The following is a 20,596-nucleotide window of genomic DNA, read 5'->3' on the forward strand; positions in this document are numbered from 1 at the left end:
CGAAGTATTATTTATCCCAGTTCACACGCCTCAACACTCCACATTCAATACTCGTTATGATGATCTTGGCATTTATAAGAAAGAGATTCCAAAGTTTAGAATTTATGTTCCCGATATAAAGATTTATATATATATATATATATATATATATATATATATATATATATATTCCAACCTTGGACTATTCTAAATAACGAAAAATATTGTTAAAAGAGTTTGGATTTTGTAACAGTACTTTAGGCAAGAGTATTTAGAAGTTAAATGAATAAATATTATTGTTTAGGTAACCGAGGGTGTGATACGAAAATTATAGATGGAAAATAAGATGATTTATCTTTCACTTCATGTCTCTCTGTGAATGATTAGTACCATGGATGTTTATTTTAGTTGGTGTGTTACCACTTATACTAGAAAATATTAATTCACAATTGCATGTAACAGTGGTTCTTTTTTCTTAAAAGCCAAAGGGGAAAAGAAAAATCACATCAATCACCTATATTTTGCTTCAATTCAGAAAGAGACATTACCCAAGAGCTGCCACAACCAAACTTGGAGAGTGGCTGATAGCAGCATATGTCCAAATGAAAGATGCATGCCATAATTACATTGATGCAACCTCATATATTTCAGCATTGGTAGCAGCAATAGGTCACTGAGAAAAAGAGAAATTGGATGATGAAAGAGTGTAGTAATTAGGGGACTACACTTGTATTTATAATCAAAATGCTCAAATAGAGAGCCCTGTAATGTAATTATATTTTCGACAAAATGTTCAAAGTTATTTGTACATATAAGTTGTCACAATAGAAGAATTTTCATGGACTATTACAATATCAATAGATAAAGAATAGAAATATCATAGCACACCAACAAATAGAACTGAAAAAGAGTCCACCTTAGGGTACAATCTGAAAAGTCCTAGTCCATTTTCATACCGAGGAGAAAACTACAACTCGCACGTCTATATACAACTCTCAGACAAATCAAGTATGTTGCAGACCCTACACTTATCTCCAGTGCACACTTCAAACATATGAATGAATAAACATAGTTTCTTACCTCTTCACATTAATCATACAACATGATGGCGACTGCCCCGTTTGAGGTACCGTTCATCTCAGCTGGATCTCCTATACAAAGTAGACCATATGTACCTGTATATAAATGTAATATGGGGCATAGTTAGTAAGGTTAATGTAGTAACTTTTATTGTTATTGGCATGGTACACTGCCATTATGAAACAAAGGTTGATTGGAGTTCTAAAGAAAGCAGTAGTCTCCAGTGTATAATTTATACTGCATTACTGCAGTAACTGCACTATGGCTTTTAATGTATTGTATTCGAAGTTCAAAGATATAAGCGCTTGCCACCACAATTTCTTTGATTTCAAGTATTTTTCTGGTCATCTATATCTATATTAGATTGGGTCAAAGAATTCTTCCTTTTGATTCTTTGATGCCTTAGATTTTATTATTAAGGTTCAGAAAGGAATTAGCAAACAGCATTATCCAATAAACTTACCTCATAAGGATGAGATATACTCTATTAGTGTTTCTATCTATTTCATGGATGAGTGGGCGGGTCAAGAAAACATATAGATGATAGTGCTATCGACAAGTTAGATGGTTAAATGCGGATGATCATATGGTCCTGTGTTAAAGATTGCACCGGTGTAAATCTTTCTGTGGACCTTCATTGACTAATCCACCTATAGCTTAATGATGGTATGACTTCTAGAAGACTGATTAGGTCCTTAGCTACCTAGGATACAAAGACATAGCATCTATACCAGAAGCCAAAAGTGTGAAGAACAAGTCTTATATAGGAAAGAAGTCATCTCATCTCCCCTCTCCCTACTGAAACAAAAGCTCAAGCAGTCTCAAGTTTACTATCTAAGAGAGCATGTGCCCTTGCAGGTTGCAACTCAAGTGTATTAAGTTATCAAGAGAAAATAGATGCATGATTGACTTACCAGATTATCACGTAACCAATAGGAATTTAACCAATTTTCAGATGCCATGCTGCTGTGTAGCTCCACTGCTCCAGCGGTGCAGCATTCTCTTGTCAATTCCCCGAACCTGCATTGCTGTCTACATGCCCCAGCAGAGAACCAAAACCATTCCTCTCAAGCTAATCTCCTATAGCCCTGAATCAGCCATATCGGACTCAAAGAAATGTGCCACCGCAGAATAGAGCTTCTCTTCTTCAAATGGCTTTGACACATAATCATCCATGCCGCACCGTAAACATTCTTCATGCGTTGCCTGAATTACATCAGCTGTCATAGCTAGTACTGGTATGTGCCAATGGGCCACATGCCCATACATTTCAGCTGTTGCGTCCCCTGTCTTGATCCTCTCATTGATTTTACTCTCTATACAACGGATTTGCCTTGTGGCCTCAAAGCTGCAAAATTGTACTTACGAATGAGGAGAATTTAAGAAAAACTAATTGGATATACTTTGGATAGATAATACAGAGCAGCATACAATTATGACAATAGTAGATTACTCTAATTGTGATCTGATAAGCTTAGCTAATAAGATATGTGGGGCTTATCCGTCAATCTTCTTTTCAAGAAGGTGCCTGGCTGAAGTGATTCTTTCAGCAAATAGCCATAAACTTTAAATTGCAGGAGCAGAAAAAGAGAAAAGTCCACAGAAGTTGACAGGACATGTCACTCAGGTCCACAAAAGAAATAACTGAATCATACCATTCACTCAAAGTGTAAAAATATTTGTGCAACGGAATGCAGGTACTGAAACTATCTGAAAAGTGTGGAAGGAAAAGAAGAGTACCCATCCATCTCGGGCATTTGAACGTCCATAAAGCATGCATCAAACTTGTGAGGAGGCTGGAGCATTGCAATTGCATCCTTTCCGCAATCCGCACAAGTAACTATTGCTCCAAATTTCTTCAAAGCACCAGCAGCAACTTTACGGTTGACAGCATTATCATCAACAACTAAAATCTGTCTTCCTCTTAGAAGGGTTCGAAGTGCTACAGGCTGTCCCTTAACCTGCTGCCTCGTACTTCCTATGCCAAGAGCTTTCCGAAAGCAAGCAGCCATCATACTAAGACGAAGGGGTTTTCTTATGCTATCAGTATATCCCACTGATTTCGAATCATCTACTTCAGAAGGGCCTAGAGAAGTTGCCAATAGAAACATCTTTGGGTTGCTTTGGTGAGGTTTAATTGTACCACTTTGTCGTACATCTACAAGCAGGCAGGGAAATGCAAGACCTGACCCCTCACCCCAAGCTTCTTTGTCAACAAGCACCATGTCCAATTTTCTCGTCCCACTGGGCAAGGAGCATAGCAAAGTAAAATAAATGAGGATTAACAAAATGGTCCCAGAAGTCAATACAGATTCAGAGCGTGGTATTATCTGCAAACCATTGGGCTCTCATGGATTAGCTTAGGTTGATTTTGGTGTTGTTTTATTTGAAAGTCCTGATTCATACAAATTGCAACGTCATGTTATCTTTTACCTCAAAAGCAAAGTTCTATAGCAGGGGAACATTTGGCAGCTAAATAGTTAGAGGAAGATGAAAGCACAAAACATTTTACCATTTATGTGGCAATGCAGCCTTATACAATCTTAGGAAGACAAAGGCAAACGAATAAAACTTCATATGACTGACTTTTATCAGAAGACAAAGGAAAATGGATAAAACTTCATATGACCAACTTTTATCAGAGATACAACAACCATTAACAAGCAGCATAAATCAGGTAATTGGACTTTAAAAATGATATATTAACAAACATAATTTTAGTTTGTTGATTGTTCTGTAAAATTGGTTCTGAGAAAGAATACCTTGGAGAGCATGCTTCCAGTATAGCAGTAAGTGCCGTTTCTGGGTTAATGGCGATGTCAGCTTGCACTCCTAATCTTTGCAGATGATACTTTGTAACCTCAGCACGAATGCTTCTCCCATCAATAATTAGCGCTCTCATTCCTTGAAAATCTGAGACTTGTGGATCAGAATGACACCTTTTAATATCCCCTGTGTTCTTTCTTCCTGCTGTGAAGGTAGCAGTGAAAGAAAATGTACTACCAATTCCAGATCTGCTCACAAAACCAATTTCCCCTCTCATTAGGTCCACCAAGCATTTGCTTATACTCAAGCCTATACCAGTTCCACCATATTTCCTGGAAGTAGAACTATCAGCTTGCATAAAAGGTGTGAAAATACGCCTTTGAGCATCTTCAGGAATACCTACACCAGTATCTTCAACTGTCACCAGTAAGTTAACTGCATTACTGTCTTCAGTTGAAGACTTGAACATCCTGAAATTTTCCAAACTTTTCCATCTATCTATGACTTGAAACCCGCTAAGTGTATTATATGACGTATCTGCGCTATTCTTAGGTACCTCCGAGGTTTCATTTGATACCCGGTTGTTGATATTAAATGATCTCTTCATTTCCTCAACCAGATGGACTGAGATATAAATATGTCCTTCTTCTGTGAACTGCAATTTTGTGAAGCAAAATGAACTATGAAGTTATATACTAATAGGAACGAATATTTTCTTGGATTGTAGTGCTAAACAAGTAATTTTTACATGCACTGCTCAGTCTGAAAAATGAGCACAATTATGCTAATCAAACAGACCTTCACCGAATTTCCAACAAGATTTGTGATGATCTGCCGGAGTCGCCCTGGATCCCCAACTAGAACATCTGGAACTTGATCGGATACATATACAGCCAACTATCCCCAGAAAAGGAATAGATGCAAACAGTAAACAATGTATCAGAAAAATTATCAGTGTAAAATGAAAATCAAGGAATTCGAATGTTCAAATTGGTTATCACCTCTATGCCTTTGACCTGTGCCTTGTCAGAGAACAGAGAAAGCACGTTGTCCAGAACATCACGAACATCAAAAGGTACAGCCTCTAACTCAAGCCTTCCTGATTCTATCTTAGCCTGATCAAGGACCTCATTTATCAGAGTTATCAGAGCCTTTCCACTTGCTTGAGCGGTCATTGCAAAATCTTGCTGAGTTGCATCAAGCTCTGTGTCCATTAGCATCTGCAACATACCTGGTTGGCAAAACAAAAGCATACATTCAGGTTCTATAGAAAAATATGGAAAAGTAACTCTGTTTAACTGATAATATGCAGACTCAATAAAATGATCCAAACATTTCACAAACCTAAGACACCATTCATTGGAGTTCTGATTTCATGGGATACTGTTGCCAGAAACTACATTTGACAATAGCAACAAATTAGTTAGGGAAACATTAACTAAAACAACACAAGTGCATATTTACAGAATAAAGATACAAACCAAATCAGGATAGGAAGAAAAAGGAGGGAAACATATGCCGCATAGTTTTTTCATGAATTGTATATTTTAGATCTTGAAGTAGGAAATGAGAAAAAGAACTGCCATAACAGTTAGACCTAAAAAAATCATGAACATGTGTATATAATTCCCAATGGGATGAGAGAGAGAACCTGTGATTTTGCTACATCAGCAGCTTCTGCTCGCACTTTTAGTTCTCTCATTTTATGGTAATCATCTTCCACCTTCTCAATGCGGTTTAGAGCTGCATAAAATATGTGGCTTACAAGCAATACAATCACTGCAACCCCTAGTGATGTTGTAATTGCTGCCCATGGTAGAGAGGGTTCATGTTTGAATCTGAATCGTGGCGAACAATTCCAGATTAGGAAAACACTCTCAAATTACTGTTCTTTATAGGCTTGTGGTGAAACTGCTTACCTGCAATGCATTTCATGTTTACGCATTGGATCCCCAAAATCCACATTACTAATATGCAGGTAGCTGGAGTTGGTGGCCTCAGGGCCATACATTCTAATAGGAGCGGAAGAATTAGTGGTGTCATATACATTGACAACTATTGTTTGTTTGCTAGCAAGCTGCTGCAGGAGTTTCTCCACCAAAGATGGGACATCAAATGATGCACCAAGATATCTGTCCAAGCGACAGTTGAAAGTTAAAGATGAGAAGAATATTACTCCGTAAGGATAGAAAAAGAAGATGCACCTGGCAGTGCATTAATGAAAGTTAATTACCCTATTGTAGCTTCAATCCGTTCTTCTGGTGTAGCAATTGGAAAGTCAGAGTTATATACAGCAAATGTCAGCACCACGCCAAGGTGATTGGATTTCAAAAGATTAAAAGGGGAGGTTAGAACCCCTTTTCCTGTTGATCGAGCTCGTAATATGTTATCGCGATCTTCCTGAGTATGGATAAATAGAACATGTAGTTAATATCTGGATTCTGCTCAACGCATAAAAATTGGGCATTCATGCATGTTTAGAATCATTAGATAAGCAAAGCAAAGCAAATTAAGCAACTTCAACACAAAAATTACCTACTAACAATGCGCATATAACTCACTAGGGCACACTAACACCAGATTGTAGTGATCTTTTCAAACTAGTATGTGTCTGTTCCACTAAGGACTTCTCACTTTTGCAAGTTGATATCTGAAGCACCTCGATTATTCCTAGAATCTCTCTATGGGCAATCATTCACGCCTTAATCATTTCCTTAACAAATCACCCATTATATCCTGATCATATCAACATATATCCAACTCCAATAAAGAAGTGTTTCTATTTCATGCTAAGTCGAGCTCATTCCAGGTCGCTGAGAAGGATTTTATATTTTAGCAAAGCTAAGAAAGATGGGTCAAACAGGTTAGGTTGATGAAGAAGTGTTAAAAATGTAAACTCTTGGGAAAAGTAACACTGTAACAGCTATGAGTTTATAAAATGATGCCAACATACATCTGACCACCAGTCATAGAATAACAGTTTAGATGGGCTGGACTTGACTTAGCTTTTAAGAATAATTATATAAGTCATAGTTTTCAATTTTCAGATTATGCTTGAATCTCAAGCCTCTTCTATGAATGATTTGTTTACTTTTGTGAGAGTTATTTTCTGTGGATGTTGGAAGGCTTAGTTCCTTAAGAGATGGAAAAGAACTTTCAAATAATGAAAGACATTTTTCTTGTATAGTAACAAAAATTTCCTTGTGAAATAGACATTTTTCTCTGACCCAGCATTTAACTTAACAAAACAAAGTTCTAGTAGTTTGCAGTTTATTCACAAACATATAAACTTATTTTCTTACAAAGTAACTTTATTTGAAAATGTTCCATGCAAGCTCAGTTCTTAATAAGGAAAGAGGCGAGAATAAAAAATGACGATATTCAACATAGATTACTAGGGAACTCAGTCAATTTGTGACAGAAGAATTGGTGGCAATTAATTTAGACTGACTAGTTATATGAGATAACCCTTGTTCTGTAAAGCAGCATCACGAAAAGAGCATACATGTTCTATACGCAATGAAGATATAGTTTAGTCTCAACGAACAAAATCACAATCACATAATTTTAAAGATGTTTTTGAGTAGGGAACTAGCTTATCACTTGAATGAGAAAGGTTCAGATATATTATTTCACCTTCCCAGACATCATATCTACGGAAACAATGTGAGATACAGTTTCCTGGGAGAATATAACTGGTGCGTATTCATCTTGAACAGGTGATGGATCAAGCATTTCAGAATTGTAATCGTCTTGAACGGGTGAATGGTCCTCAGTCTCCATCTTTTTTATCTTCCATCCATGCTGCTGCTCAAATTGCTCTCTCTGTGAGTGTAGTACTTTCAAAGCATAGGCAACACCACTTGTCAATGGCCTTTCAAATGCTGTTCTTGCTGTGTATTCTGCAAATGTTTTCTGCCAGAACAGTATAGGAAAGTTATGCTAACTTTATATCCTTCAATTCACCAAAACTAAATGTGACATTTGATATGGTTCCGTCATCATAACATTAACATGCTCTCTACCATAACATACAAGAAAATCTTGAATTTATCTTAAGGAAATGTTATACTGGTCTTCAACAGCAATCTTGTATGGAAAGTAGCAAAACTCTAATCGCATTAAGAATATATTTGTTGAGAAGTTGCAAAATGAAGGCTGTCTGAAGACTCTAAACTAACTGTAAAGACAATGAATTTCATGGCCAGCTTAATTCTATAATTAGAACTTTTGCTGATCACACACACTCTAATATGCTACAGCATGCATAACACATAGCTGAGTTGAAATGGGGTGATATGAAAATTTTTAATTCTTACCTAGATTCAAATAATTAACGCTTTAGAGCTAGTAAAACTGTAAGATATGTGAAAAATGTTTGAATAATACTCATGCTTTGATCATGCTGCATCCAAATATTTGTGACTCTGTGTTGATAACATTACATGTACAAATATGAGATAAAAATGCATGCAGTACTACCTGATCAATGGCAGAAGGATTCTTCATATGGTGAAAAGTTGAGACCAGGATAGCCAAAGCATGTACATGATTCATGCTGACATTAAACTGATCCTGTAGCATCCTAGCTCTCTCATCGCACATGTTAGCAATTGTCTCTTTTCTCCTTGCAATAATATCTGCTTTCATGCTCAAGAATATCCATATTGACACCAAGATCCCAAGTAAAACCCCCAAAAGTAGGATTTTCTTCCTCCATTTTCCACCACTCTTCGAATTCGGTGGTGGCAAGTGCTTTGTTTGATGAGTTTGTTGGTTTGAGGATTTCCACAATCTACCAATGCTGAAACCTTTAAAAAATACAAACATTCCCAGCAAGATCCACCAAAGTATCCCTAATGGAATCTCCCAGACTTGTTCTTGATACTTTTTCAAACTGTTTACAGATTTTCCTGCTTGTGACATATTTTCACATTCCTACACAATAAAAAGAAAGATAAATGTGCATGTCATCAGTCAAGAAACACAATTTCTAACCAAATATAATCCCCAAAGGTTTGACTACGGCCCCAGGATATATTCACAGGCCAATGCACTGTGAATATGGACAGAAAAGAGTATGTTGCTTCCTGTGCATATGTTTTGGAAAGAAAGTAGAAACAAAGGACTATTAAAACATTATTGAAAAAGTAAGAAGCAAAAATGTAAAGATCTGAGAGGCCTGATATACTGACCTTTACATGCATTAGATCTTTTTTCATGGAGGAAGATCTGATATCTTGCTGAATTGTATCTGGCATATATTTATTCTGAGGAGATGCATCTATAGGCTTCAATTGAATGCACTTATCTTGAACTGGACAATGACCTTGAAGAACTGCATTATTCCTCACCCAATCCTGCTCACCACCGGATTGATTCCCCTCAGAACATATTGCTTTGAGGACACTCGAGAGGCCACCACAAATTTCTCTGCCACGCACAGATACAGAAGTCTCGATACATGCAGAAGGTACTCTCTGCATCGTAGAAGAATAGACTGATGTTTGAATAGACAACTAGAAAGGGGCACTCAATTTTTCTAAGAAACAATGAAGCTTCTATAAGATTTAACAAATTAAATTATATGCTTATAGTAGAAATTAAGCTAGAAGTTGTTACAGCTCACACTCCAAGTTGCACGCATCAATATTCAAGAGTATAAAGTGGCTGAACCAATGAATGTTTATTACTACTTTTATTCAAAATAACATTAGTGACAAATAGGTAATTTAACATGGCATAAAAGGAGTTCTCTGTTCAAGTCTCACCAATGATTGAGATGAACAGTACTTCTGAACACTTGGTAAAGCACATTGTGTAACCAAGGAATGCACAACGACTCTGCTCCAAGCATTAAATAGTTGTTATTGTACTGAAATAACTATATATATGCAGATACTGTCTGAATGGATAAGATAAGTTAGCCAAAGCCTTAACTATCGTATCATAATAAAAGATCATGATAAATAGAAGCTGTCTCAACTCAAGTTATTCTTACCATGAGCAATATATCTTTCTATATCTAATTTAAGCGCACACCTGTTGAAGGATATATCTATGATGCTCCCTTCCATATATATGAAATGGATCAATTTCACATGTGCTTGATAACATTTTCTAATTCAACTTCAAAAGGTTATTTTACGATTTATTTTTCTCAAGTCCTTAGAACAGTGCTACTCAGATGCAAATGCAAGTAAATGTACGACGACTCTGCTCCAAGCATTAAATAGTTGTTATTGCATACAATGTGCTACTCAGATGCAAATGCAAGTTAATTTGCAATATATCATGGTATAAATATTCCTTATTTACACCATTTGCACTTCATGCTTTGACCTTAGGTCCAAGACTGAAAGCTTCCTTCTTGTCAAGCAAATCTGCATTCTCACGCAGAACTAAATTGCAGTATCTGAAGTTTCAACTTTTCTAGAAGTCATTGACCCACAAACCAATAAAGAGCTAAAGGAAAGACCAAGTGGTCATGCATATAAACAGTCCTATTGGTAGATCTGCACTACGTGTGTCAAACATAACATAAAAGAAGGAAAAGAACAAAAATAAGATCATTAGCACCAAACTATTGCATATTAATTCAAAACGAAAAGCACCAAACCAGATCGAATCAGAGAAATAGCCATTATAGATTTAATAGCATAAATCAAATCCTTAAATGCAAAGATACTAAAGATATCATAAGAGAGCAGCACCTCTGATGATGACAAAAGCCACCCCAAAGCCTGAAGTTGGTCCTTGCTCAGATTGAACTGTTCTAGCAGTACTTGAGCTCTCTCTTCCCACAAATCTCTAACCTTCTCTTTCCTAACCCAAGATTGGCACTCCCTAAAACCTGAGAATAACCAAATGGATGCGAGAACACCACCCAAGATACACAGAAGCATAAGCCTGCCCTTCCACCTTCGACAACCATCGCATTGCGCAACTCTTGACCCATCACTGGAAGAACTCAAGATCCCATTTCGAGCCATCCTAAGCAAAACCCACCTTAATAGTTTCAGAAAGGCTTGACGAAGTCTGCAGAGAAGGCCCGCAATGCCCAGAGATTTCATCAAACACCAAAGACACCAAGAGACCAAAACCTGAGGGCACTAGAAGATGCAAGAAGAGATCTTGAGAGAGACCCAATTGGCTGTTTCCGTAATCCAAATTAGAAATCATCAAATGGGATATCAGAAGGCACTTGTTCTTCCACTCTTCTTTGGGTTACCCACCATATCTCCTACTCTTTCGTCCCCTCTTTCCACTGTCACCAGCCCAAGAACTAATCAAAACCGTACCTTTTTCGAGAACCCACTTGAGAGAAGCACAGAGATCGCAGGGATTTCATCACAGGGAGGACAGCCCCCCTCCTCTTTCTCCTCCTCTACTTCAACTAACTCCTCCCCGTATCCGTGCCCAGCCCCTAAACAATCAAGCTTATGCCTTTTAAACTCCAATCTAATACAAAACTTCAATAGTATAAGGAAATCCCAGAGAGACCCAGCTTGGTTTCTTTCTCAATCTGAGCTGGAATCACTGATGACCGGCAAAAGGGAACAAAAAAAGAAAAGAAAAATAAAATAAAAATAAAAATAAAAATAAAAAACAAAGCTTCTCTCTCTCTTTCTCTCTCTCGTCCAAGATGTGGGTTGGTATGGAGCATTTGATATCGGGTGCAGCAGATATCATTATCTCATCATCTCTGGTGGGTGTTGGTAAGGAAGGCTACTGATAAAAAGTTTTGAGTAAAAGAGTTAAAGGTTGGAAGTATTGACAACACCACCATTTCCAGCACTTTCTAACAAGTGTGAGAAAGTAAAACACAACAACACATCTGTTTGCAGGGTGTTTGAGAGAGAGAGAGAGAGAGAGAGAGAGAGAGAGAGAGAGAGAGAAGAGAGAGAGAGAGAGAGACAGAGACAGAGACAGAGAGAGAGAGTGTGGTGGAAAATTGGGAAGAGTAGGAGTCCCCAAGTGATAAAATGTTATTTGTTTGCTTCTATTGTTGTCTTTTTTTTCTCCTTTCTTTTTACTCTCACAGTCCCCCCCTTTTGCTTTGTTAGAGTTGAAAGGGACCTCACAATTGGCCATTCTCAGGGATAAATGGATTGTTTAATGGCAAACATAATTTGGAATTAAAACAAAATGGAAAGCAGAGAGAGCTCAAGTAGGGACATACACTGTTCTACTCTCTCTCTCTCTCTCTCTCTCTCTCTCTCTGCAATGTGTTTCTTTTCAGAGGACAGCCACCAAAAAAAAAAAAAAGAGTGGACAGGAGACGCATTAAATAGTTAGAGCTAGAGGTTATAGCTCATGGATGTAAAGCATATTAACAGTGGTAAGAGCTGCTGCTATTTTTTCTCTGGCAAAGACTGAAAGAGTAATTGGTGTTTTACTATTTCCAGTGGTCCAAAAACTCTCTCCTGGTCTTTGTTCACTATGTATATGCAGCGCACACTGTTGGTCAGGAGCCTTCAAAAAAAAAAAAAAATCTTCAGGAAAGAAAAATGTAGGATTTCTATCTCTCTCTCTCTCTCTTCACATATGATTGGTTCCACCAAATAGCATTGATAACTATTTTTAATCTTCATACTTACCTCATCCTCTGTTGTTTATTTTTTACTACATTTAACTCCAGCTATCTACTATCTCTTGCCTCCTGACGACCTAGTTAGAAAAATCAAGTGGACCACTCGGCTCAAGTGAGTTGAGCTTGATTTTTAAAATATGCTCGAAAAAAATTTTGAGTCAAGCTTGATGTATAACAGTCCGATCCCGAAGGTGCAATCGTTACGAATACTTCCATGGTGATGTCTCTCGGTTGGCTCGAGAGGGTGCCCACTCATGGAGGTGGAAGGGTGGTGGTAGAGCTCAATGACGGTGGTGGCAGTTGGTGGTTGGGTTGAGCTAGGGTTTGTAGAAGCTAATTAGCAACTACTCCTAATGCAAGAACATTATACATTCACCAATTGTGATCTAATAAATTGCATGCCACATTTCTTATACGTAGCTATCATAATCAAATTACAAACTTCATTGACTAACTTGACTCGACTCAATTATTAAATTTGACTTGGTTGACCCTTGCCCAATGAGCTCGGGTCCAATTAGCTCTTAACAATCAAATGAAAAATACGAGTTAGACTTTTAGGTCTGATTGGTTACAATTGACTTACTAAACACTAAGCAAAAATATAAATAAATGAAATGCAGAATCCTTATTGTAAACCGCAGTCATAAACCCATTTTTTTGCACTCCTTGCTTAGTTTGATCATAGTCAGATCGTAACAATCTACCACACTTCCTTCACCTTGTCCTCAAGGTGTTGCCGAAGAGAAGTCTCTGGTCTATGTCTCATCTTCCTCGACGATCGCCGGGTTGAGCATCGCCAACTGATTGTCTATCTTGGTTTGAATTATCAACTTTCCCGTAAGCGTGGTTGGTAATTCAAATTGGTATAGCCACTTGGTTCCTTACGCATAGTTCTTTTTGGTCCCTTAGTGCTAATGACTAATGATTCCTAGCTTTAGCTACCAACTTTCTGATAGGTGTGGTTAGTAACTCAAGTTGGGAAAAGTCGCTAGTTCCCAATGCTTGTCCCTTTCTGATTTTCTCTAGTTATGGAATCCCATTGAAGGCTGTCAGCCATGGCACCTTCCCACCGAAGATTGGATCCTTAGCCCAACTTGACTCACCTACTACCAAGGTATGAGTTTGTAAGTTGAGCTAGGAAAAGAGGTCGTGCTCCGACGTCAATCTCTCTCTTCCTCCGTCGATTTGTGAGCGAGAGGATTCTCTTTTATAAGAGAATTTCTTCTCCTGCGAGCTAGAGTCTCTTGCCCTTCCCAAATCACCACCGTCTCTCCATCTATCTCAATTGGGTTGGGTCGTGCCGAAGTCAAACTCGAACCCTTACTTTCGGATTCTTGTCATGGTCATCTCTTTGTGCTTCGCGTCTGGGTTCAACCCGTGCGCTTGTGGTGCCACTTGAGTTCCAATTGTGGCTCCTTTAGCTCGATTAAGTGTGGTAGTTCTATTCCCATCTAGGTCGACCTTGGGATGGTTAGGCTACATCCACTTATTTGGTGCTAAGCGATTCGGCTCCTCCCTCCCACACTTGAATTGAACCTCCTCCACATGCAATCTGATGTATCCGGTCCAGACCTAAGCAAGTTCTCTTAGGTGCATGGCCACATACGTCCAAGTCCTTAATTAACCAGCTCGAGGTAGGCTGCTTAGGTCTTGGGGTGGCTTGGATTCACTAGTCCATGACTTCAAGTCAAACCATTTTGCCTTCAGACTCAAATTTCATCCATAGTGCCCCAAAGTTATATTGATTGGGTCGAGTTTTTGCATCCATTGGACTCCAAGTACCAGGTCTGCCTCCTAGAGTGTGACTGGGTAGAAGTCAAGCTCAAACTTATGGCCTTGGATCTGAATCATGATCGTTTCACATTTCTCGTCTGCTCGTAAAATCTTTCTATCTTCGATCACCACATTGAATCCAATCATTGATCTCGCGGTTAGTTCTAGCTGTTACACTAATCTCAACTTAATAAAATTGTGAGTGATGCCTGAGTCAATCAGGATCTCAACCCAAGCCTCCTCGACCTGGCCTCCCAACCAAAGGGTAAGTAAAGTGCTCGAGCCCAAGCATGCATGTAAGGGGAAGGTTGATGGCTTGCTTCATGTCTCCTCCTCCTTCATTCCAAGATTCCTCCTCCTCCATTCTAAGATTCCTCCTCCTTGTCCTCATCTGCCTCAAGGAGCATGATAGTCGAGGCTGCTTTTTACACTTGTAACCGAACGTAAAGCGCTCGTCTCAATAAAAAAGAAAGGTCCTCGGCCCTACAATCGGTCACCTTCATCGTGGTGAGCCTCAAAAGTTCACTCCTCATAGATCTTTCCTCTTAGTCAAGGGCGCCCAAAGTGGTGCAAGGGAAATATGTTGTGTCTTGATAGGAAGCCTAGCTCAGGGCTTGCCAAGAGTATCATTGCCCTAGCTAAGGCACTTGTACGGGTGGCTCTTCCTACTAAAGCCGAGCCAAGGCTTCAATACAACCCTTAGAGATGCTTGAGCTTCTCCTCCATTATGGCAGCACACAAGAAGGGTTAACAATTTCATGGCCTTCACCTCCGCTCAAGCATCGGACTTGAGTCCACTGATGAACATGTTGCAAAGCTGCGAGTCAATCCAACCGTGGTCCGCTGATAGACCTATGATATGGTCTCCTAAAAGTCCTCGTATTTGGTGAACCGAACCGAATACATAGCTATAGTGAAGTCAGCCCATCCCGCGAATGGCCTAGCACGATTTGCTGTCCGAAACTAGCAACTTGCTGACTATTTGAGGTGGACGGAGGCTAGCTGAATATGTTGAAGAACTGCTCCACTTGATGCAACCAATTCAATAGATCTCCTCCTGAGTACTTGAGGAACTCGACTCTCATGGTTTGGGTTTGAATCCCTTGGACCATTCTCTTATCTCGATTCCCTAGTGCCTAGTTTCAGTGTGATTCATGTGGTCTACACCCTTGATGACTCCATAATCCCATTGGTGGGTTAGGTCCCCGCTGGTTAGGTTTTCGAGGTTGCTCCTTTACTGGTATGAACCCAAACCTAGGCCTAGCTAGATCAATCCAAGGTTGTGGCTTAAAGCTCACTAATCCACATCTCTTCCATCTCAGCCTCCAAGTCTGGTTGAGGCATGATTAGCTCACATATGACCCGGGGTACCATTGGTTGGACCCATGGCTTAGTTTGTTCAGTGTGAACGTGAGCCATGCTAGGTGCTAGAGTTTTAGGAGCCACCCTTGGTCCATTGGATGAGCTAGGATCGAATGGTGTGGATCCTTGGGCATCGTGCCCTAGGGGGTGGATTGGGACCCGCCGTAGGGGGTGTGCTCCTCCTGTGACGCAGCCACATTTGCAGCCACAACTCCTTACGACAGCGCAATGGATAGCGCAAACGCTGCCGTTTGTTGTCCCAAGCTCCCTACAACGAGGGTCATCATCTATTGCATGGTATGCTCTAGGAGCTCTCATCCTTCTCATTTCTTTCGCCATAGCAGCAATCCACATTGACAATTGGTATGTTTCCAATGTCAAAGTGGTCTCCTCTTGCGATGGAGCATTCACTGATGGCAATGTGCCATTGGTAGGAGGCTCCCTCCTGGCCAAGTATTCCCCTATGTGGCATGTGCAAACATGCTTTGCATATGGGCTATTTAGCTGAGGAATGTTGGCTTTGATATCAAAATATAATAGTTTGATCCTGGAGGTGCAGCCTTTATGTATACTTGCACAATGATGGCTTTCAATCAGCTTGAGAGAGTGGCCATGTATGGAGGTGAAAGGGTGGTGGTAGCGCTCGATGATAGTGGTGTTGATCTGTGGTCGGGTTGAGCTAGGGTTGGTGGAAGCTAATTAGCAACTTCTCTTAACATAAGAAATTAATCCATTCATCTAATTGTAATCCAATAGAGTGCATGCTACATCTCTTATAGTTGACTATCCTAATCGAGTTATCGACTTAATTGACTGACTTGACTTGACACTGTTATTAGAGTCGACTCGATTGATTCTTGCTTGATAAGCTCAGGTTCAACCAGCTCCTAACAATCAAATGTAAAATACGGGTTAGACCCTTAGATCTGATCGGTACAATTGATTTACTAAACACTAATAAAAAATATAAATAAATGAAAATGTAGGGTCCTTATTGTAAACTGCAGCCTTGAACTCGTCGTTCCCGCGCTCCTCGCTCAGACTTAATTATGGTCAAACCGTAACATGATCATGAATTAGCTCAATCAAGTTCGCCTCAATTATGCCCCTATATGCCACCACTAAAAATTAATACTAGAATTAATGTGAAAATCGGCAATAATTATCTAAGTGTAATCATCCATTATCATCATCATCATTATTATTATTATACAAACATTGTTAATGTTTAGTACAAATGAACAAACATAAACATAGTTGTACGAATGACCTAAGTATGATTATGCAAGGAGACAGCTTTAAATCTCGAATTTAGGAAGGAGAGATTCTTGTGAAAAATACAAAATTAACATGTTAGGAAGTGAACAAAGTATAGTATGAGGTTTTCAAAAGTAGATTAACCCCACCTTTATCGAATAGTATTTAATTGGATTTCCAAAGTTAATTAAGTTCTTATTTAACGTACATGATGTGTTAAATGATAGCATCGCTATCTCTTACCATCAATCATTTTCCACAATTTTGGCTAATCCTACCACTCGCCTCTTTGTTTTGCATGTAGGCTGTCAAAACTTAGTTGCTAGATCATGTAATTATTGATCATCATCTTAGATTTTTTTTTTCTTTAAAAGAAAAGATGATGATTATTGATTCATTTAACTTTTAGCCAAAAAAATGCATCTAACTTAAGATATGATTGCTTCTTTGGATAAACTCTTCACACATTATTTTTTTTTTCTCTTTTTGATAAATTTTTAAGTTTGACAGATTATTTATAGGCTGGCCAAAGAGTCGAACTCTTTTCTAGGGTTATACTATCCGCTAATGACTTCTGAAGACATGCATACAAATCATCTAGGGCAAAAACTACGACAAGAAATAAGAAATGAAACAATGGAATTATAATAGATTAAAAACAATATTTTCTATATATTCATGAGTGATATAAATTTAAGGTATCGAAGATATTTAATTATAGACTAACTCAAGATTTATGATTTGAAAATGTATTCTCCATGTAATGTAATAAGAGAATTATGATTCAGCTCAAAATAAGATCAATTCCCCATATACCATAATCATTAAAGGATGAATTCCAGCAATAATTGTAGAGATTAAGCAAATTAGGTGAGAAATTGTTCTAATAATTTTTCAAGAGCTATTCATAGATTCTAAGATGATATGATTTCTCTAATTTTAATTTAAAATTTTTCCAGATGATTTCTCACTATTTTATTGCAAGACTGGCGGTTTGAATCTAATGAGCATCATGGTGACTTAATTTCGGCAACACCAATAAAGGTATTGTTCTTTTCTTTTCCTTTCTTTTTTGGCCTTTTATTCATATTTAAAATTTTATTTTTCTTTTTCTTTTTTCTATTTATTAGAGAGAGAACCGTTAATAATGCAATGCCTCGTAAAAGATTTCACCAATAGGATTAGTTACACATTAGGCTTCATGTGATTAAGGCTTTGATTATGCCTAAAAATAAATACAGAGAGGCTGTAAGATTTGAGCGAGTATTACTGAAGCCACTGAATGTGTATGATCGATGCGTTATTTTTATTAGATAATACACCCAGATTGAGTTGCATGAAATCTATCCGCACTGAATCCTAATCCAATGAAAGGAGAGGTTGGCTTGTTGTGGGCCTTGTGACCTACTAGCCTAATTTATTTTATGAAAAAAGAAGAAAGAAAAGCCGTAAGGTTCCAAATTTATGTTTTTTCTTTAGATCCACGAAACCTAGATGTCATAGAACAACTCATAGGAGCTAATTTTTTTTATTAATGCTAATCATTTCACCCACCCACTTAATGCCTAATCGATGATTAAATTACTACTAGAGGCAACACCCATAGAGTCATCAATGGTGATTTAACCCTATTTTAAATCTAGTGGAGGAATAGATTAACATCCAACTAGTTGAAGTCATACATTTTGGCTCATTTTGTCTCCCAATCAATCCCCGTACTCAAAGCGATTTAATCTTTATCATAAAATTTTTTCTACACACATGTTTATAAAATAAAGGAGCACAAATTTTTGTCCGTGGGTTAATCTGACAGCCTTCAAATGCATATCAACGCATTAATCATGCATATCTGACAGTTCTGATTCGCACTTGAATATAAATACTAAAGTTGTTAGGTATAAACAAGTATGGTAGCATGTGTAATCAAAGCTATTAGATGTATGTGATTGATGCTTTGCATGCATCCAATGGCTTGCCAAGACCTACCTGATTGAGAAGGCGGGAGTCTGAACCCAAAATAAAGATTCTAAAGAAGAAGTATGGTAGCTATTCATGAGTAGAGATAGATTCTTAGACGGCAAATTTATTCAAATCTATTCTTTTAAATAAAGTTTTGAAAAGAGACTGTCTCTATATATAATTGATTAAAAGTATCGTGTATTTTACTTTTATTATTATTTATATGCCGGCATACGAATATTTATTATTTAACCCTTACATTTTGCTTTCAATGCCTGGGTTAATATTATTCTAACACCGGCTACGGAACGGAGAATTTTCTATTAATTTTGAAATTAAAAAAAATTACAATACCTAAAATATCCTATGTTTAACTTTCAAATTTAGTTTTCCATTTATTTAAAAATTCATCTAAGGGTATTAAAGTCATTAAGCATGTGTAGTTACTTTGAACTTATCTATATGGCAAATTATTTTGGATTATAGGGACGAAGTTATAAAATAATAATTTCTTTTAAAAAAAACTATGAACAGGAGGCCACGATGGAAATATATAGAAGCGGATCTTCTACAGAGCTGACTGCAGGAATTTCCTGCCATCAATATTATTAGGATGAATTAAAAATTTTAGGAAAACTACCTTTGGATTTTTATTATCATTAAAACCCAATCCTGTGTATATCTATCTGGCTATTATTCTATATTTTTGAAGCAATAAAAATAAAATATATAAATTAGAATGATAAATACCGATACGGTATGTGAATGATAATAAAAGCAAAAGAACAGATATTTTTTCATAAATTGCCGTTAAAAATTTAAGGATTAACTATAATTTAATCTCTCGTACTTTAGTTTATATATCACTATGTCTCTATGCACTATTAACTGAAGTTATAATTATTATATTTTTTAATTCAAAATTATTACTAATTTAGATTTTAAAATATTTTAATCATTTAAACTTTTATTTTGTACCACAAGAGTCACCTAGAGAATTCAAAAATAGAGATGCTAGTGTCTATATAAAAAAAAATTCACCAAATATTGTACCAAGTAAATGAGTTCCAAATTTATTTACAAGATTAAGTAACTTCTATTCCAGATGGATATCATATAAACACACCCATTAATATTGTTTTCTTTTTAGATAACAATTTTATTTAACAAAATCCTCACTCAGTGATTTATATACATTTATCTTTTGGTATTTACATGTACCCAAAATCACTCATAGAAAAAGGATTAATATTTAAAAAAACTCACTAACTCAAACAACATTTTTTATATTAAGTGCACAAATTATCTCAATTGACATCTATATAGAGTTAAAATCACCTATTCTTATAGATAAGTTTAGAACTCAACTTACTTAGATACAATGTTTGGTGAGCATACTTATCATCTTTAGCATTTGGGCTCTATTTCACACTCCATGAAGTCAACAAGTCTACAATAAAAGTGGAGTTTAGGTGTGTGGCCACAAATGCATGTCAAATAGGTGGCCCTACAATGATATCATTTTCACCAAGGCCCTACATGTAATTGATCTACAAGCATGAATTGCATGGATAAAGGTTAGGTTTCCTAACAACATGTTAGGTTTCCAAATTTACACTCCAACCTTGTCTAATTACAATATATTAAATATTATCAGTCCGTTACAGAGGTAACTGAGTTTGAATCAACCCCTACGGTAGACATTAGGATTTGATATGTAGAGAATTATTTTTCTAGAGCGTTATATGCGCATAATTTAAATCTATTGTCGTTTGTTTCTTATAAGAGTTGGTTAGTTATTCAACCTATATATGTATTGAGAAG

At 37.3% G+C, this 20,596-nt stretch overlaps 1 protein-coding gene across 2 annotated transcripts; it reads right to left on the reverse strand.

The window, feature by feature from the left end:
* Window positions 1–769: 769 nt before the first annotated feature.
* On the reverse strand, window positions 770–11,682 carry LOC140773239 (probable histidine kinase 5). 2 transcript variants are annotated; one of them, XM_073115718.1, is made up of 15 exons: window positions 10,539–10,679; window positions 9,597–9,669; window positions 9,021–9,305; window positions 8,308–8,763; window positions 7,462–7,740; window positions 6,059–6,225; window positions 5,745–5,957; window positions 5,477–5,663; window positions 5,170–5,221; window positions 4,827–5,056; window positions 4,624–4,722; window positions 3,822–4,480; window positions 2,800–3,303; window positions 1,974–2,407; window positions 770–1,154 (listed from the first exon to the last, which is right to left on the reverse strand). In XM_073115718.1, the coding sequence occupies exons 3-14, from the start codon at window positions 9,084–9,086 to the stop codon at window positions 2,140–2,142; spliced, it is 3,180 nt and encodes a 1,059-aa protein (XP_072971819.1). In that variant the 5' UTR covers window positions 9,087–9,305; window positions 9,597–9,669; window positions 10,539–10,679; the 3' UTR covers window positions 770–1,154; window positions 1,974–2,139. The 2 variants fall into 2 exon arrangements, with proteins under 2 accessions (XP_072971819.1, XP_072971818.1); XM_073115717.1 differs by lacking the exon at window positions 9,597–9,669 and having other exon boundaries at window positions 10,539–11,682.
* Between the last annotated feature and the right edge of the window lie 8,914 nt (window positions 11,683–20,596).

Source organism: Typha angustifolia, chromosome 13, assembly GCF_048772165.1.
Source record: "Typha angustifolia cultivar Huaian chromosome 13, ASM4877216v1, whole genome shotgun sequence".
Classification (NCBI taxonomy): Eukaryota; Viridiplantae; Streptophyta; class Magnoliopsida; order Poales; family Typhaceae; genus Typha; species Typha angustifolia.

Coding starts and splice junctions, on each gene's coding strand:
- LOC140773239 (XM_073115717.1), bottom strand. CDS start 10,898: ATGAAATCTCTGGGCATTGCGGGCCTTCTCTGCAGACTTCGTCAAGCC. Junction 5,222..5,476: donor CTGATGTAGCAAAATCACAG/GTTCTCTCTCTC, acceptor TGTCAAATGTAG/TTTCTGGCAACAGTATCCCA. Junction 5,057..5,169: donor TCCAATGAATGGTGTCTTAG/GTTTGTGAAATG, acceptor TTTGCCAACCAG/GTATGTTGCAGATGCTAATG.